This window comes from Solanum stenotomum, chromosome 10 (assembly GCF_019186545.1).
Source record: "Solanum stenotomum isolate F172 chromosome 10, ASM1918654v1, whole genome shotgun sequence".
NCBI classification, from domain to species: Eukaryota; Viridiplantae; Streptophyta; class Magnoliopsida; order Solanales; family Solanaceae; genus Solanum; species Solanum stenotomum.
The window spans coordinates 53,795,370-53,809,981 of NC_064291.1; the positions used below are offsets into that span (position 1 = coordinate 53,795,370).

General features: G+C 36.1%; 2 protein-coding genes across 2 annotated transcripts; one reads left to right on the forward strand and one right to left on the reverse strand.

Moving 5' to 3' along the window:
• The first annotated feature begins 2,055 nt into the window (after positions 1 to 2,055).
• On the forward strand, positions 2,056 to 7,179 carry LOC125878444 (hsp70-Hsp90 organizing protein 2). The gene is made up of 7 exons (XM_049559697.1): positions 2,056 to 3,112; positions 5,510 to 5,798; positions 5,869 to 5,954; positions 6,080 to 6,303; positions 6,513 to 6,579; positions 6,670 to 6,729; positions 6,820 to 7,179. The coding sequence occupies exons 1-7, from the start codon at positions 2,213 to 2,215 to the stop codon at positions 6,931 to 6,933; spliced, it is 1,740 nt and encodes a 579-aa protein (XP_049415654.1). The 5' UTR covers positions 2,056 to 2,212; the 3' UTR covers positions 6,934 to 7,179.
• Positions 7,180 to 7,893: 714 nt separating this feature from the next.
• Positions 7,894 to 13,839, reverse strand: LOC125878438 (elongation factor G, chloroplastic). Its single transcript, XM_049559688.1, has 4 exons — positions 13,523 to 13,839; positions 10,737 to 12,151; positions 9,963 to 10,475; positions 7,894 to 8,492 (listed from the first exon to the last, which is right to left on the reverse strand). Exons 1-4 carry the CDS (start codon positions 13,788 to 13,790, stop codon positions 8,325 to 8,327), a joined length of 2,364 nt encoding a protein of 787 aa, XP_049415645.1. The 5' UTR covers positions 13,791 to 13,839; the 3' UTR covers positions 7,894 to 8,324.
• Positions 13,840 to 14,612: the final 773 nt, after the last annotated feature.

Below are 14,612 nucleotides of genomic sequence, written 5' to 3' on the forward strand. Positions count from 1 at the left end.
TATGTAGGAAAATATTTTTGCCTATACTGACTCGACACTCTTCTTAAGAAATTATTATATATTAGAAATTTATTTTCCTAGATTAATTTTATTAATAAATGTTATAAAAATATAAATTTGACCACTAACATTTTATATAGTTTTTAAATGATAACGACTAAGGAGGATATTGAAAGAAAATGATAATTTTTTCTTGATTTGTAAAAAAGTAGACTAGTAAAAAGAAAAAATATATTTTAAATATAAGAATTAAGTAAAATAAAATAGAGAGGGTATTATAAATATTGAAAAACTTTAAAAATCTAGATTTGATCATAAACGTTTTTATATAATTATTTATTGATATGAAACGATCAGAATATTATTATAAATACATAAAAGAAGCCAAAAATTGAGCTATTGGGTGCACAAATTTCTTGTTTGAAGAGACCTTCTCTAGATCTTGTTAAAATTATATCTAGCAACTAGCAAACATGTTATACCAATTCCATAGCTATGGATGTCTCCACATTTAAAGTTGAGTGACCAATGTTACGTTTGTTGCAAGTTAAAGAGGCAAGGTAATAATAGTAATCATAATATTTATACTTAATGCACACAATTGGAATAAAATGGCTCTCATGCCACCCTAAGAGGAAGCACCATCACTTTCAACCCCCCTAGGTGATTTGGAGCTGTATTTCTAACTTCTAAAAAATTCCAAGCCTTCAATTTCACCTAACACACTTGTCTAATCGTTCATCTGGTAGAGTGTATAAAAATAATACAAAATAATATATATTTGTGATGTTTGTATTAGTAGTGCTTATATTAGTTATACATAGAATTTTTTTTTTGCAATATTGTTTGATTTGGTCGTTTGGTAGAGTGTATAAAAATAATGTTCAGTAAAGTGTATTATTAATGTATACATAAATAATGATTGTATTAGTTATGTTTGCATTAGTTATGCATAGATTATTTCGTATGCATCATTTGGTTTGGTGTATACAAATAGTATGTATCGTATAAAAATGTTTTCTTATAAAAATTTCCTCCATAATTATGGTGGAAATATGTAAAATTGCTTTTGAGGGGTAATTGAGTTTTTAACCATGCCAATGCATGTAATAAATCCCTTTGCATTAATTTACTCATACCTAGAAATCCATGGTATTAGTAATATACTCTCTAATACACAATAGAGTCTTCCATCAGTTATACATAGCATAAAAAGTGCACCAAACAAAGTTATACTAATGCATAGAATTAATGTGTGCATTATATTTGTTAATACACTCTATCAAACGATCCTTTAAAATTGTGTCAAGTGAAATTGAAGAGTTGAAATTTTCAAACTTAGAGCCATACGATAGATACAAATCCAATTGAACAAGAATCGTATTAAAAATCTATTTGTATCTTCAAAAAATCACAAATTACAAACACAATTATTATAGCAAAAATTCAAGAGCTAAGTGTCAGTAATTTTTGTTTAAAAAATCCAATCAAATTATGTTATGATTCATGTTGTCTCACCTATAAGGGATGACCATCGTCAAATCTATGTCTTCATAGATTTTCAAAAGATTCTGTCTTACCGTTTGAGAGAAATCAACAACGAAATTCGATAAAATTCTTATTTGTATATTATTGTATATAGACGTGTAAATACCATGTATATATGTTGAATGTATAATATTACGTTTCAAGTTTTTAAATATTTTTATTGAGAAAACATATCAAAATTTTGTATGTTATTATACACCTATATATATTATTGTATATCACATTATGTTTTAGCCTAAAGATTTGTAATATAAATTTTTGAGCTGTATTTTTCACAATATAAATTAAGTAATTATATTTTTATAATTTTTTTTTTAATTTCTAAATATTAGATACACTAAACTCTCTAGAATTCAAAAATAGAAGGTCGACCACAAAAATTTATTGTATCCAATTTTACCATCTATGTTTCATTCTTCTCCCAATTTAACTTGTAAAAAAAAAAAAAACCCGAATCCCTCCGTTTCTATTAAAGCTAAGTTAACCCTAGAAATTCCAATAATAACTCCAATCGTCATAGAACTTTCCAGAACCTACAAGAACCCTCTAGTCCCCACTACCACACAAACCCCTCTTTTATAAATCCCTAAAAACTTGAATCTTTCTTCTCTTCACTACAATTCTTCCTCAGATTTCTTCAATTAATTACTGTAAATTAACAGCCATGGCCGATGAAGCTAAGGCCAAAGGTAACGCCGCTTTCTCCGCCGGCAACTTCACCGACGCTATTAACCACTTCACTGAAGCCATCAATCTTGCTCCCACCAATCATGTTCTTTACTCTAACCGATCTGCTGCATACGCTTCATTAGGGAAATATTCCGATGCTTTATCCGATGCACAGAAAACAGTTGACCTGAAACCCGATTGGGCGAAAGGGTATTCTCGTCTTGGTGCTGCACATTCTGGACTTCACCATTATGACGATGCGGTTTATGCTTACAAGAAGGGGCTTGAGATTGATCCAAATAATGAGGGTTTAAAATCGGGTCTTGCTGATGCTCAATCAGCTCAGGCTCGATCTCGTGGTCCGGCGGCTCCGCCGAGCCCGTTTGGTGATGCGTTTTCCGGTCCGGAGATGTGGACTAAGTTGACTGCGGATGCGAATACAAGGGGTTATTTGCAACAGCCTGATTTTGTTAACATGATGAAGGATATTCAGAAGAATCCGAGTAATTTGAACCTTTATTTGAAGGATCAGAGGGTAATGCAAGCACTTGGAGTTTTGTTAGGTGTGAAGTTGTCGACTAGGATGCCGGAGGAGGACGATGAGATGCCGGAAGCTTCGACGGAGAGGAAGAGACCAGCGGAGACGGAGCATGTGAAGGAGGAGAAGCATCCCGAGCCTGAACCAGAGCCGGAGCCAATGGAAGTGCCTGAGGAGGAGAAGGAAATTAAAGAGAAGAAAGCGAAAGCACAGAAGGAGAAAGAGGCGGGTAATGCAGCTTACAAAAAGAAGGATTTTGAGACTGCAATTCAGCACTACACTAAGGCTATTGAGCTTGATGATGGAGACATATCTTTCATTACTAACCGTGCTGCGGTCTACTTGGAGATGGGAAAGGTATTATCCCCAAACCTTAATACTCCTAATGTTATTTGGCTAGATAAGGAGCATATGATGTTAATTTGACTTGCATGGTATAGTAATAGTAGTAGTAAAGCTAAAAGTTCAAATTTTTAAAAAGAAAACCAAGTCTGCTTGTCTTGCCTAGTTCGCGCTTTATCTGTTTTTATGATCCCTGCTTGCTACAATTGATCTAGTCTTTAACTTGACCAAAACAAGTTGAAGTTTTTGAATTATTGCACTTAGGAGTTAGCCTAGCCAGCGTAGCTGAGCTGAAGTTTATGGTAGACAAGGGTTCGAACCTAGCTGTGTGGTAGGATAGTACATGCCCTGCTTGAGTTGTTTAAAAAATGGCAATTCAATGGTTTAATGAGTTTTGGCTTTTGGAAGTTGTATAGATTATGTTGAAAGAGACAACGATCCTGAAAATCGGAAGAGAGGCTGTATAAATTGGAATGGAGGAAGGAGTAGCAACTTTTACTACTTGTGTGTTTGTCGTCTTTATGCATTTTTATGGTGACATGCTTGGGGGAATTTGATTTCATCATCAGCGTAGTTGATGTGGTAGAAGGATTTCACTTTTCTCCTAGGTAAAAGGCCATCTGGTAGTGCTGTAATTCCTTGGTGAGTTCGGTATTCTTTTTTTCAATTTATAACTAAGTTTGTGGGGTTTGTTGTGAGGTTTTAGTTGGGTTCCATATAAGAAATGTTGTAGTCGAGAGGGCACAGAGTATCATAGAGGGAAATGGAATTTGGCTTATTGGCAGATTTATGATACTGGACATAGTGTCTTTGTGTAGAAGCGTTCAAACATATGGGTGATATACCCTTCTCAAGGTGTTCATTTTTTGTTTGGGTAATTGGTTGGTTGTTATTACACCCTTGGCAGATTGCTATAGTAGTATTTCTCATCAATTGTCTACTCTTTTTTTATCAGTCAATCGTCTAGCCTTTATATCCAAAAGCAGGTTACTGATCTTCTTTGCTATCTGTTCTTTTTTTTTTTTTTTGGGTGGTGGAAGAGGGTGTCTCTGGTTTTTCCTGCTGTGGTAGAATTGCCTATCTGAGTTGCCTTTCCTAATATATTAGGAGAGCATAATAATTAATGAAAGGTCTTCCATGTTAAATGGAAAATCTGATCTATTAATCCCCAGATGGTATGTCTCTCTGAAACCTATGAACAGCTGTGAAGTGGTGATAGTACAGGTGCTAATGCATTGATTCCATAGCTTGTGTTAGGCATGGAGTGTGTGGTGCTCTTCATTGAAGATCTGCTTGTTAATGAACCTGAAAGTTCTACACAATGTCCTGATATACTTGTTAGGTGCCCAATTGGTGCTGGGTTAGTAGTGGTGTGTCACATTATTTATAAGGGAATATAATGTGCTTAGAAGAAGCCCAAATGTTACAGAAGATGTAGTTAAAACATGGATATTGGCATCCTTCATGCACAGTCATTTGTAAATTATGTTTATCCTTTTCGTTTTTGATTTTTCGTTTATTCTAGCCTTCCATAATTGATGCAGCTTAGAGTTGTTTGCTGATGGTTGTGAAGTAAATGTGTGACTTTTTGCTTTAGAAATTGTTTAACCATGGTAGTAGTCTCTTGCGTGCTTTACAAACTTACTCTCTTCAATAACTGTATCTATCTTCACCTATGCGGTGGTAGTAGTCACTTCCTCTTCTATGGTTAACAAAATCTGTATATAGGATTCTCCTGGGAGATCTGTGTCTGTCCCGGTATCTAGCTGTTTGCATGGGAATTTCTCATTGCTGCCATGCCTTTTTGGGTGGATCATGCATTAAGGGTACACTCCGGTTTGTCAGGAAGATGCATCTGGCCAGAAAAGCAAAATGCTTAGAAATTCCGTGAAAGGAATTCTGAAGTGAATTGATGTTACTAACCAACAAAATCTTGAGTTTAGGGGGAAGTTTGTGAGTTCATCGGCTTCCTTTTCTAATTTCTAATATAATTAATCACCAAAGTTGACCCTCCAAGCTGTTAAGTTTAAGGGAAAGGGTTTGAGTTAGTCCACTTCCTTTGCTAATTAGTCTCCATTTAGGACCAGTAATAGCATATAAAGCCGAGGGGTGAGTAGAGAGGTAATCTTTGCCAACTTACTCCACCTGTATGTCCTTGATTTTTTTGGTGACTGCATGACATGATACTTCGTCATTAGAGGGATAGACATGGTGATGAGTTGTGTTCCCATCCCCATTGCCTCCCAGGTTTCTGTATCCTCTTTTTTACCCATCGCAAGTGTAATATTTTGAGCCTAGTTCCAGAACTCCGATCTGTTTCCTGTGATGGTATGATTTACCTGTGAAATTTCTGAATAATTTCTCTGCTCTTGTGAATTCACTTTTTGATATGATTTTTTGCCTTGATTTCAGTATGAGGAATGCATCAAAGATTGTGACACAGCTGTTGAAAGGGGGCGAGAGCTAAGGTCAGACTATAAGATGATCGCAAGGGCTCTGACTCGCAAGGGAACTGCCTTGGCAAAGTTGGCTAAAAGTTCGAAGGATTTTGAAGTTGCAATTGAGGTTTTCCAGAAAGCTCTGACTGAGCATCGCAACCCGGATACCCTTAAGAAACTGAATGAAGCTGAGAAGGCGAAAAAGGAATTAGAGCAGCAAGAGTATTTCAGTCCACAAATAGCAGATGAAGAGCGTGAGAAAGGTAGTTCTTTCTAAGGCTTGTCTTTGTTGTTTTTCCTCTTATGTGGCTAACTTTCTTCACTATGTTACAGGAAATCAGTTCTTCAAGGAGATGAAGTATCCGGAGGCGGTTAAACATTATACTGAATCCATAAAGAGGAATCCCAACGATCCGAAGGTATGGCCTTCCTCCATCTTCTGTAACCTCTTTTTGACTTGAGAACTTCTCCCTGTCCTTTAATGAGGACTCAATCCTTGGTAACTGCTAGTGATGCTTGTATTTTCTCCTTTGTTTTTTGTTAGGCTTATAGCAACCGAGCTGCCTGCTACACCAAGTTAGCTGCATTACCTGAGGGGCTCAAGGATGCTGAGAAGTGCATTGAGCTCGATCCAACATTCGTAAAGGGTTACACCAGGAAGGGTGCCGTTCAGTTTTTCATGAAAGAGTATGAAAAAGCTTTGAAAACTTACCAGGAAGGATTGAAGCTTGATCCTCAGAATCAGGAACTCCTAGATGGTGTTAAGAGGTATATAAATTTATAATCACATATCTCGTCAGTTGCTTCCTTTTAAGTTGTTGAGGGTGTATGTGATTCTTAAAATTGGTCTCCTTTTACGGTCTGATCTGTGTTTTACTTTTCTTCTTGTTCTGCATTTTACCTATCTTGTTTTTTCAAGAAGACAAGGAAAAATATGGTTCTTATTGCAACTTAAAAATGCTGTATTCATTTTGCAGATGTGTTGAGCAAATAAACAAGGCAAGCCGTGGAGATCTAACTCCAGAGGAGCTCAAAGAAAGACAGGTACTGTTTTCTTTGCATTATAATCTTATTTTGCTCCAGGTAAAGATAATCGGTGATGGCTAACACTCTTAAATCAATTTCTTTGATCAGGCTAAGGGGATGCAAGATCCAGAAATTCAGAACATCCTTACAGACCCAGTAATGAGACAGGTAATATTTGGTTGTCTGAGTGCAGTATGCTTGTCTCGTCATATACCAATATCATTGTGTAATTAACTGGCATTTCGTGTTCTGGAGCAGGTGCTAAGTGACTTCCAGGAGAACCCAAAAGCTGCACAAGATCATATGAAGAACCCTCTTGTCATGGACAAGATCCAGAAATTGATTAATGCAGGAATTGTGCAAGTTAGATAAGTAGCAATACTTCCAACTCACCATGGAAAGTAGCTTTGGACTATCCATTATTTTTTTCCATCCTTTGTTTACTTAAAATTGTTCCTTCATTATGAACTCCTTTTATTCACTTTCGAAGTGTAATGTCGCACAATGTCTGGGTTTTCCATCATCTTTTCTTTTCCTTTTTTTCTTCTGTGGTAACTGTTAAAATTTTGTATCTTGTTTTTCTTAGAGGGTCCGAAAGGAAGGATTGTTGGTGCGTTTTGTCTTAATTGTTGTGCTTCCTGCCGATTTAAGTTACTTAAGTGGCATCATAAACACTATTTCCGCTTATACTAATATTTCTATTTGGAAGTTTATACTAGTGTGTTTTGGGAAAAGTATATTCAAGCAACTAAATAATATTTGCAAAAATTATAAGCAAACGCAACATCTTCAATTTAGCTTCAATAGTAAATTAACGAATGTGTATGCAAATCTTGTGTAACGTATCAAAACGGTTATGATAGATAATGCGATAACGAAGGAACTATATCACTTAATATTAATTGATTCTACAATGTCTATACAAACAGAGTTTTACTTGCGTGAACAATTACTTAGTTTAGCTCTAATCAAATATATTTACAGATATTAGGGTCTATAAACAATACTTTAAAAAAGTACATCCAAATATTAACTATTCTCAATTTGAAAGAATTTTTGAATAGAATGAAAAGTATCTGATTTTCATAGACAAAATGTCCAGTAGCTCTGTTTTCCCTGTTAGGACGAGTGTGTGCGCCTTTAAGATTGGTTTCAACTTTCAAAACATTCTTACAATAAAATTTCAGCTGTAAAAAAGACAGTTCAAATGCATTAAGCTTCCGCTTAACGTGAGGTCTAGGAAAGTCTTTTGTACGCAACCTTACCTACAAGAGACTTTTAAAACATTAGACTATTCTGCTTATAGTTTGGACCTCAATATTATAAATAGAATTGCAACATAAAACAAATGTGAAATAAACAACTCAAACCGTCAGATGTTACACCTAAGATCTCAATAAAGAGCATCAAATTGTTACAAAGCATATATTTGTTTCTTCTATAGTAAGAAAGATAATCCCAAAATCAGGCACACTCAATCTTGCCCTAAAATATTGATGCTTCTTTGGATGCAGATATGTCTTAAATGCATGTATACACATTTAGTCCTTTCTTTCTTCCGTCCCTTCGGAGTCTCAGCTTATAAATTCAACGACATACACAAATGGCTGAAAAAACTCAGACGTATAACTAAAGATCAGCTATTCTCCATAGGTGTTTCATGCTAGTACGTACAAAAAGAATGTTATGCAAGCCTTAACATCTTCGTCGAGTAAAAATACCTATTTTCAAGTTTGTGGATCCAAAATCTGGAAGATGACAGACTAAGCAGCTGCTGCTTCCTCCTTTTTGGCAAGCTGGTTTTGAATGTGTTGAGGGACAACATCAAATTTGGCTAATTGCATAACATACGATGCACGACCCTTTGTCATCCCTCTCAAGGTACTAACGTAATTGAACATCTCTGCTAATGGAACTAAAGCATCCACCACCTGCATCAATTATATTACATCCATCAGAAAGAAACAACAATTTATCAAATGCATATTTAAGCATATGCTTATTCTTCGCAATTGTAAATATGACATGTCACAATCCCTCTAGAGGTCATTTTTAAAGCTACATAGAGAAACTATATACACCATCCTTCCCTGCTTTACATGACAATCTCCGAACGGATATGGAGTTTAAAATAAGGCCAAATACATAAGCGCCCCCTTAAACTTGTCCGGTTTTTCCATTTAGATACATAAACTCGGTTTAGAACCTATTGAACACCTAAACTCTTCCAGAAGTGTTCCAATTAGACACATTTTTATGAGACAACCAAAAAATATGCTTGTGTGAAGTGCATTTCACATGCAACGGACATGGCAAAAATAACCAATGAGATAGCGGCATGTCGTTTTGATTCCAAATAATAAGGAAAAAAATGACAAAAAACAAAAAGCTTTGTTCCTCAAAATATTCAATGAACTTTAGGTGATGCATCAAGACAAAAAAAGGTTAAAGATCTGGACATGATTTTTTTCAAAAAACCTGGATGAAATTCTTCACCCGAAATTATCCATGAGAGAGCATGAAATGAACTTCTAAAGAAAATTAAGAAAGCAAGCATTAAGAAGTAATTTCTGTGGAGAAAACAGGTCAAATCATGAGCTTTGAATGCTTATTAAAACCCGATTGATTTTTTTAAAAAAAGAATTGGATGAGTGATTCAAACCTGACAAAAAGGGCAACCGAGGGAAAGCAGGAAAAGGGGATCATGGATTCCAAGAAACCAATCTCAGGTTGTTCTTCTTCAAAATTATTGGAGAAAATTGCAACTGAATCTTGTGGTGTTGGAATTGGAGAAACTAGATTTAAGTTTTTTTGGGAAGTGTTTCTAATGAGAAGTGGGTTTGACAAGCCAGCCATGGAACCCGCCACCGGCCTTGAAAATTGCCGGTGAGATGGTCGACATTCAAGCAAAACCGGTGGAAAAAGAAGAAATGGAAAAAAGAGAGAATTTTTCTCCAGACACTGAACACGCTCAAAGAGAGGGGAAGACATATACTTTGCCATGTCAGCAAAATGTGTCTAATTGAAATATTTTTAAAAGAGTGTAGATGTTCAATAGGTACTAGCCCGAGTTTAAGTGTCTAAATGAAAATATTGAGATTTAAACTACGTAAAAAGTACTACAAGTCACAATAATTGATAATTCAAGATATCCAAAAGACATTGAAAAAATCAAAGAAAGACTCGTTTGAATCTCGAATTTTGAAAAGTGCCACATAAATTGGGACGGAGGGAGTAGTATCTTTTTTAAAAAAATCACTTAATTCATGTACTACTACTGTATGCATGCTGGATTATTATGTGAACACTACGGATCCCCAATTCTTCAACAAAAAGTGAAGTTGGAAGGTAGGTGCAAGCATAGATATGAGTAGATTGATGAAAGGAGTCCACGATCATACTTTGAGACCTCCCGGTTTGTCTCCAAAGCTGTTGATCTGACCTCTCCTTGAATTAAGGTCACCAATCACATCTCCTAGATGTTCTTCTGGTGTTACTACTTCAACCTTCATTATGGGTTCTAGCAATTGTGGACTAGCTTTTCTCATCCCTTCCCTAAAAGCTCCCCGAGCAGCCAGCTGGAATGCCAAAACACTTGAATCCACATCATGGTAAGAGCCATCTACCAGCACAGCACGAACATCAACAACGGGAAAGCCTGCCAGTACCCCGTTACTCATGCATTCTTCTAATCCCTTCATAACACCTGGAATATATTCTTTTGGCACTGCACCTCCCTTGATTTCACTCTTGAATTCATATCCACCGCCTGCTTCCATGGGTTCAAACCTTACTGTGATATCAGCAAACTGTCCTGAACCACCAGACTGCTTCTTGTGCACGTATTTCACTTCTGCGTTCCTGGAAATGCTCTCGCGGTAGTTTACTTGTGGAGCTCCAACATTAGCTTCCACCTGTCAATTGATAAGCAATGTTACTAAATGTAAGAAATCTTTCAGTTCTACAAGGCGTTTACTGTAAATAAGAATGGTATGCAAAAATAACTGCTTCTGAGTGTGTTAAACAAGCATTTTGCATATATCACATTAGGCAGTAAATAAGAGTAATAGTGCAAGTAACTAGAAACTGCAATGGCAATTCCTCTGATAATAATATGAGAAAAAATAGGTTATTTTCCTTTTTGGGGGGTTTTGTAGGGGTTTCCAGATACATACCTTAAATTCCCTTTTCAGTCGATCTACAATGATCTCAAGATGTAATTCTCCCATTCCCTCAATAACTGTCTGGTTAATCTCCTCATCACGTGAAAAATGGAAAGACGGATCCTCTTGAGCCAGTTTTATTAAGCCTTGCGCCATCTTATCAATGTCTGCTTTGGTCTTAGGTTCAATTGCAACCTTTATAACAGGATCTGGGAAATCCATGCGCTCAAGCACAACAGGCTTCTCGGGATCAGACAATGTCTCTCCTGTAATTGTATCTTTCAATCCAGCAAGAGCAACAATATCACCAGTCAACGCTGTCTTTACATCCTCTCTGCTGTTAGCATGCATTTCCAGAAGTCTGCCAATTCTCTCTTTCCTGCCTTTGTTTGCATTCAATACATATGATCCTGCAGTAAGCTTTCCTGAATATACCCTGACAAATGTGAGAGACCCGACAAAAGGGTCATTCATGATCTTAAATGCCAAACCAGTAAATGGTTCATCATCACTTGGGGCCCTCTCAATGATCACTTCGGGGTTATCAGGGTCGGTTCCATTCATGGGTGGCACGTCAACTGGAGAAGGTAAATAATCCACAACTGCATCGAGAAGTGGCTGAACCCCCTTGTTCTTGAAAGCAGAGCCACACAATACAGGGACAAAATTGCCAGAGATAGTTCCCTTCCTGATCAACTGTTTGATGGTTGCCTCATCAGGTTCAACTCCTTCCAGGTATTTCTCCATAACATCATCATCCAATTCAACTACAGTCTCAATCATCAGTGCCCTATACTCCTCAGCTAGCTCTTGAAGATCAGCAGGAATGTCCTCATAGGAAAACTTTGCCCCTAATTCTTCTCCGGACCAAACAATAGCTTTCATCATCACAAGATCAACTAATCCTTTGAATGTATCCTCTGCACCAATTGGAATCTGAATTACAAGTGGTTTAGCACCCAAGTTTGTTACTATCATGTCTCTTGTTCGGAAGAAATTAGCTCCAAGACGATCCATCTTATTTACGAAACATATCCTTGGGACTCCATACTTATCAGCTTGTCTCCAAACAGTTTCTGATTGAGGTTCCACACCAGCAACACTGTCAAACAAGCATATGGCACCATCTAAAACCCTAAGGGCACGCTCCACTTCAAGAGTGAAGTCCACGTGACCAGGAGTATCAATAATGTTGATACGATGCTTGTTCCAGAAGGTGGTAGTAGCAGCAGAAGTAATGGTAATCCCCCTCTCTTGCTCTTGCTCCATCCAGTCCATTGTGGCAGTTCCCTCATGCACTTCGCCAATTTTATAGTTTCTGCCAGTATAGTAAAGGACACGTTCCGTTGTAGTTGTCTTCCCTGCATCTATATGAGCCATAATTCCTATATTGCGATAGTCCTTCAAAGGAACTGTTCTCTTCTCCTCTGCAGATAAATAAAAGAGCAGCACATGAGTTAAAATTCCAGGAATGATACACTCTCTAGACCGAATGAACCCTGTATAACATCTATGTCAGCAGACTTACGAGTCAACACTAACCTAAAATATATACTCATCTCCCAAGACATAGTGTTGGTAAACCATAACTCTAAAATAAGTGTCAACGGTGTTTCTAATCATTGACCTCTTTTGGGAAAATGAACATCAAAATAAGTTCTTAATGCTCAATGCTATTTTCCTTGAAATGCATTTAACAGCGGAATCACCATTCCCTAGAGTTGAAATTCGAGTAAGAAAATCCACAAGAGAACTCAAAATAGACACCTTCAAAGATTAAGTACTATATTATTACAGTTATCCATACTAAAGTTCCAACCTTTATTTCCACTATCCAAAATTAATTGTTTCATTTTCCAACCTGCTCATGAATATTCAAAACAAACCTCTTTTGTTCTCCCGCAAAAAAGACCTTCCTATTCTCGAGCCTAGTTTCTCCAATTTATTATGTTCTCAATCCTAATTACATTACACATTATAGAAATCAGTAATTATGGCAATCACATAAAATAAAATGATCTCAGTTTCTCACTTCCAATCAATCAATTGTGTATCATCCTAACCTAGAAGGAGTCAACTTTATAAATATTCTGTATCCATTTCATTCATAATCATACTATTCATTTATTTATTGAACAGCGGAGAGCCAACTTGCGCCCATCTCAATTATAATACTAGGTACCTACATCCACAATATGGTTTCTGGTTTCACAAGGACTTACGTAGATTGTTGAAATTACCTAAGCTTTTTAGCCTATGTAGGATTCCCAACCCTGGCCTCTCATGGTCTTTATACTATCTTCATTAACCTTTTCAATATAAAAGCAATGAAAACAAGAAAAACAAAACTCTTGCCAAAAAAAAAAACAACCTATCCACTCCCACCACCACCCAAGAAATGTTTATCTTTACAAGTTACTCATTTATAATTTACACATAAAATTGAAATTTTTGATCCTCTAAGCAAAATTTGATACCTTCAGCAGCAGCCATAGCTAAGACAGTAAAGCTAACACCTCTCACCCAAGAAACCAACCTATCCACTAACCCCACCACCAAAAAAATGTTATCTTTACAAGTTACTCAACTATAATTTACACCATAAATTTGAAATTATTGATCCTCTTCAGCAGCAGCCATAGTAAAGACAGAAAAGCTAAGACCTTTAACTCAAGAAACTAACCTATCCACTAAACCCCCCAATAAAAAATCTATCTTTACAAGTTACCCATTTAAAATTCACACCATAAATTGAAAATCTTGATACTCTAGCAAAAAAAAGAATTGAAATTTGATACCTTCAGCTGCAGCCATAGCAATAACAGAAAATCCATTCTTTCTTGTTTTCTGAGATAATCCTAAGCTTCTAGAACCATTAACAGAGAACACTCGTGAGCTTCCAAAGAATTCAGACATGGAAGCAGAAGCAAGTGACTGTAGTTTAACACATCGATTCCTCCGAGAAGAAGTGACCCGGTTAGAAACGGGTACGGGTCTTTGAGACCCATTAAAGTTACAGAGTGAAGAAGCAGCAGATGACATTCTTGTCACTGACTCTGCTGCCATTTTTTTCTCCTCTCTGTTTTTCTGGTCTACTGTGTGTGTATTTGTACTGGTTTATATTGGTTTGGATAGGGAGTGGAGATAATGAAAAGAGTTTGAGGTGTGAGAACTTTTGGTGATATGGTCATTTTGAGACCTTTGGTTTTTAGGTTATTTTTGGACTATGGGATAATATTGTGAGGCCTAGAAAAAAAAAGTCTTTTTTTTTTTTAGTATTTTGGTATGATTTAGATTGTCTTGTTAGACATGGAACAATATCCACAACACCCATTTAAATCAAGTTGTGTTATTGGGAAAACTTAAGATATTGATAGAATTAAAAGATTGATTGTTTAAACTTCAGATATCCATCATATGTTTAGAACTTTTTTTGCGAGTGAAAATTAAGTATGATGATCAAAAGTTTGATCTTAGCAAGGTGGATGGATTTGCGCGCAATTTCAACTTTGTATATTTGATGTTGGTCATAGAGTGACTAACCTTTTAATTTTTATATATTGTGATTAAGATTTAAATAGTAATTTCAATATTGAGTATATGTGCAAATGCAATTTTTCATAAGAATAACTAGATCTAGACACCTAGTTAAAGGCCTTATTTGATTTGATTTTGATTTTAATAAAGAAAATGAATAAAAAATCATATTGAATCCAACCACCAAATTATATATGATTGTGCTATTCGTTCTAGAGTGAAACATGTCTAATTTGGTGTTTATGAATATTTGATTTATTTTGTGTTTATGTAAATTTATTTGTAGCTTTTTTAAGAGGAACAGAAAAATCAAAATGAACGCAAAAGTGCATGTGACCCAAAAATCACAAA

Coding starts and splice junctions, on each gene's coding strand:
- LOC125878438 (XM_049559688.1), bottom strand. CDS start 13,790: ATGGCAGCAGAGTCAGTGACAAGAATGTCATCTGCTGCTTCTTCACTC. Junction 12,152..13,522: donor TGCTATGGCTGCAGCTGAAG/GTATCAAATTTC, acceptor ATTTATCTGCAG/AGGAGAAGAGAACAGTTCCT. Junction 10,476..10,736: donor GACTGAAAAGGGAATTTAAG/GTATGTATCTGG, acceptor ATCAATTGACAG/GTGGAAGCTAATGTTGGAGC.
- LOC125878444 (XM_049559697.1), top strand. CDS start 2,213: ATGGCCGATGAAGCTAAGGCCAAAGGTAACGCCGCTTTCTCCGCCGGC. Junction 6,580..6,669: donor AGGAGCTCAAAGAAAGACAG/GTACTGTTTTCT, acceptor TTCTTTGATCAG/GCTAAGGGGATGCAAGATCC. Junction 6,730..6,819: donor CAGACCCAGTAATGAGACAG/GTAATATTTGGT, acceptor GTTCTGGAGCAG/GTGCTAAGTGACTTCCAGGA.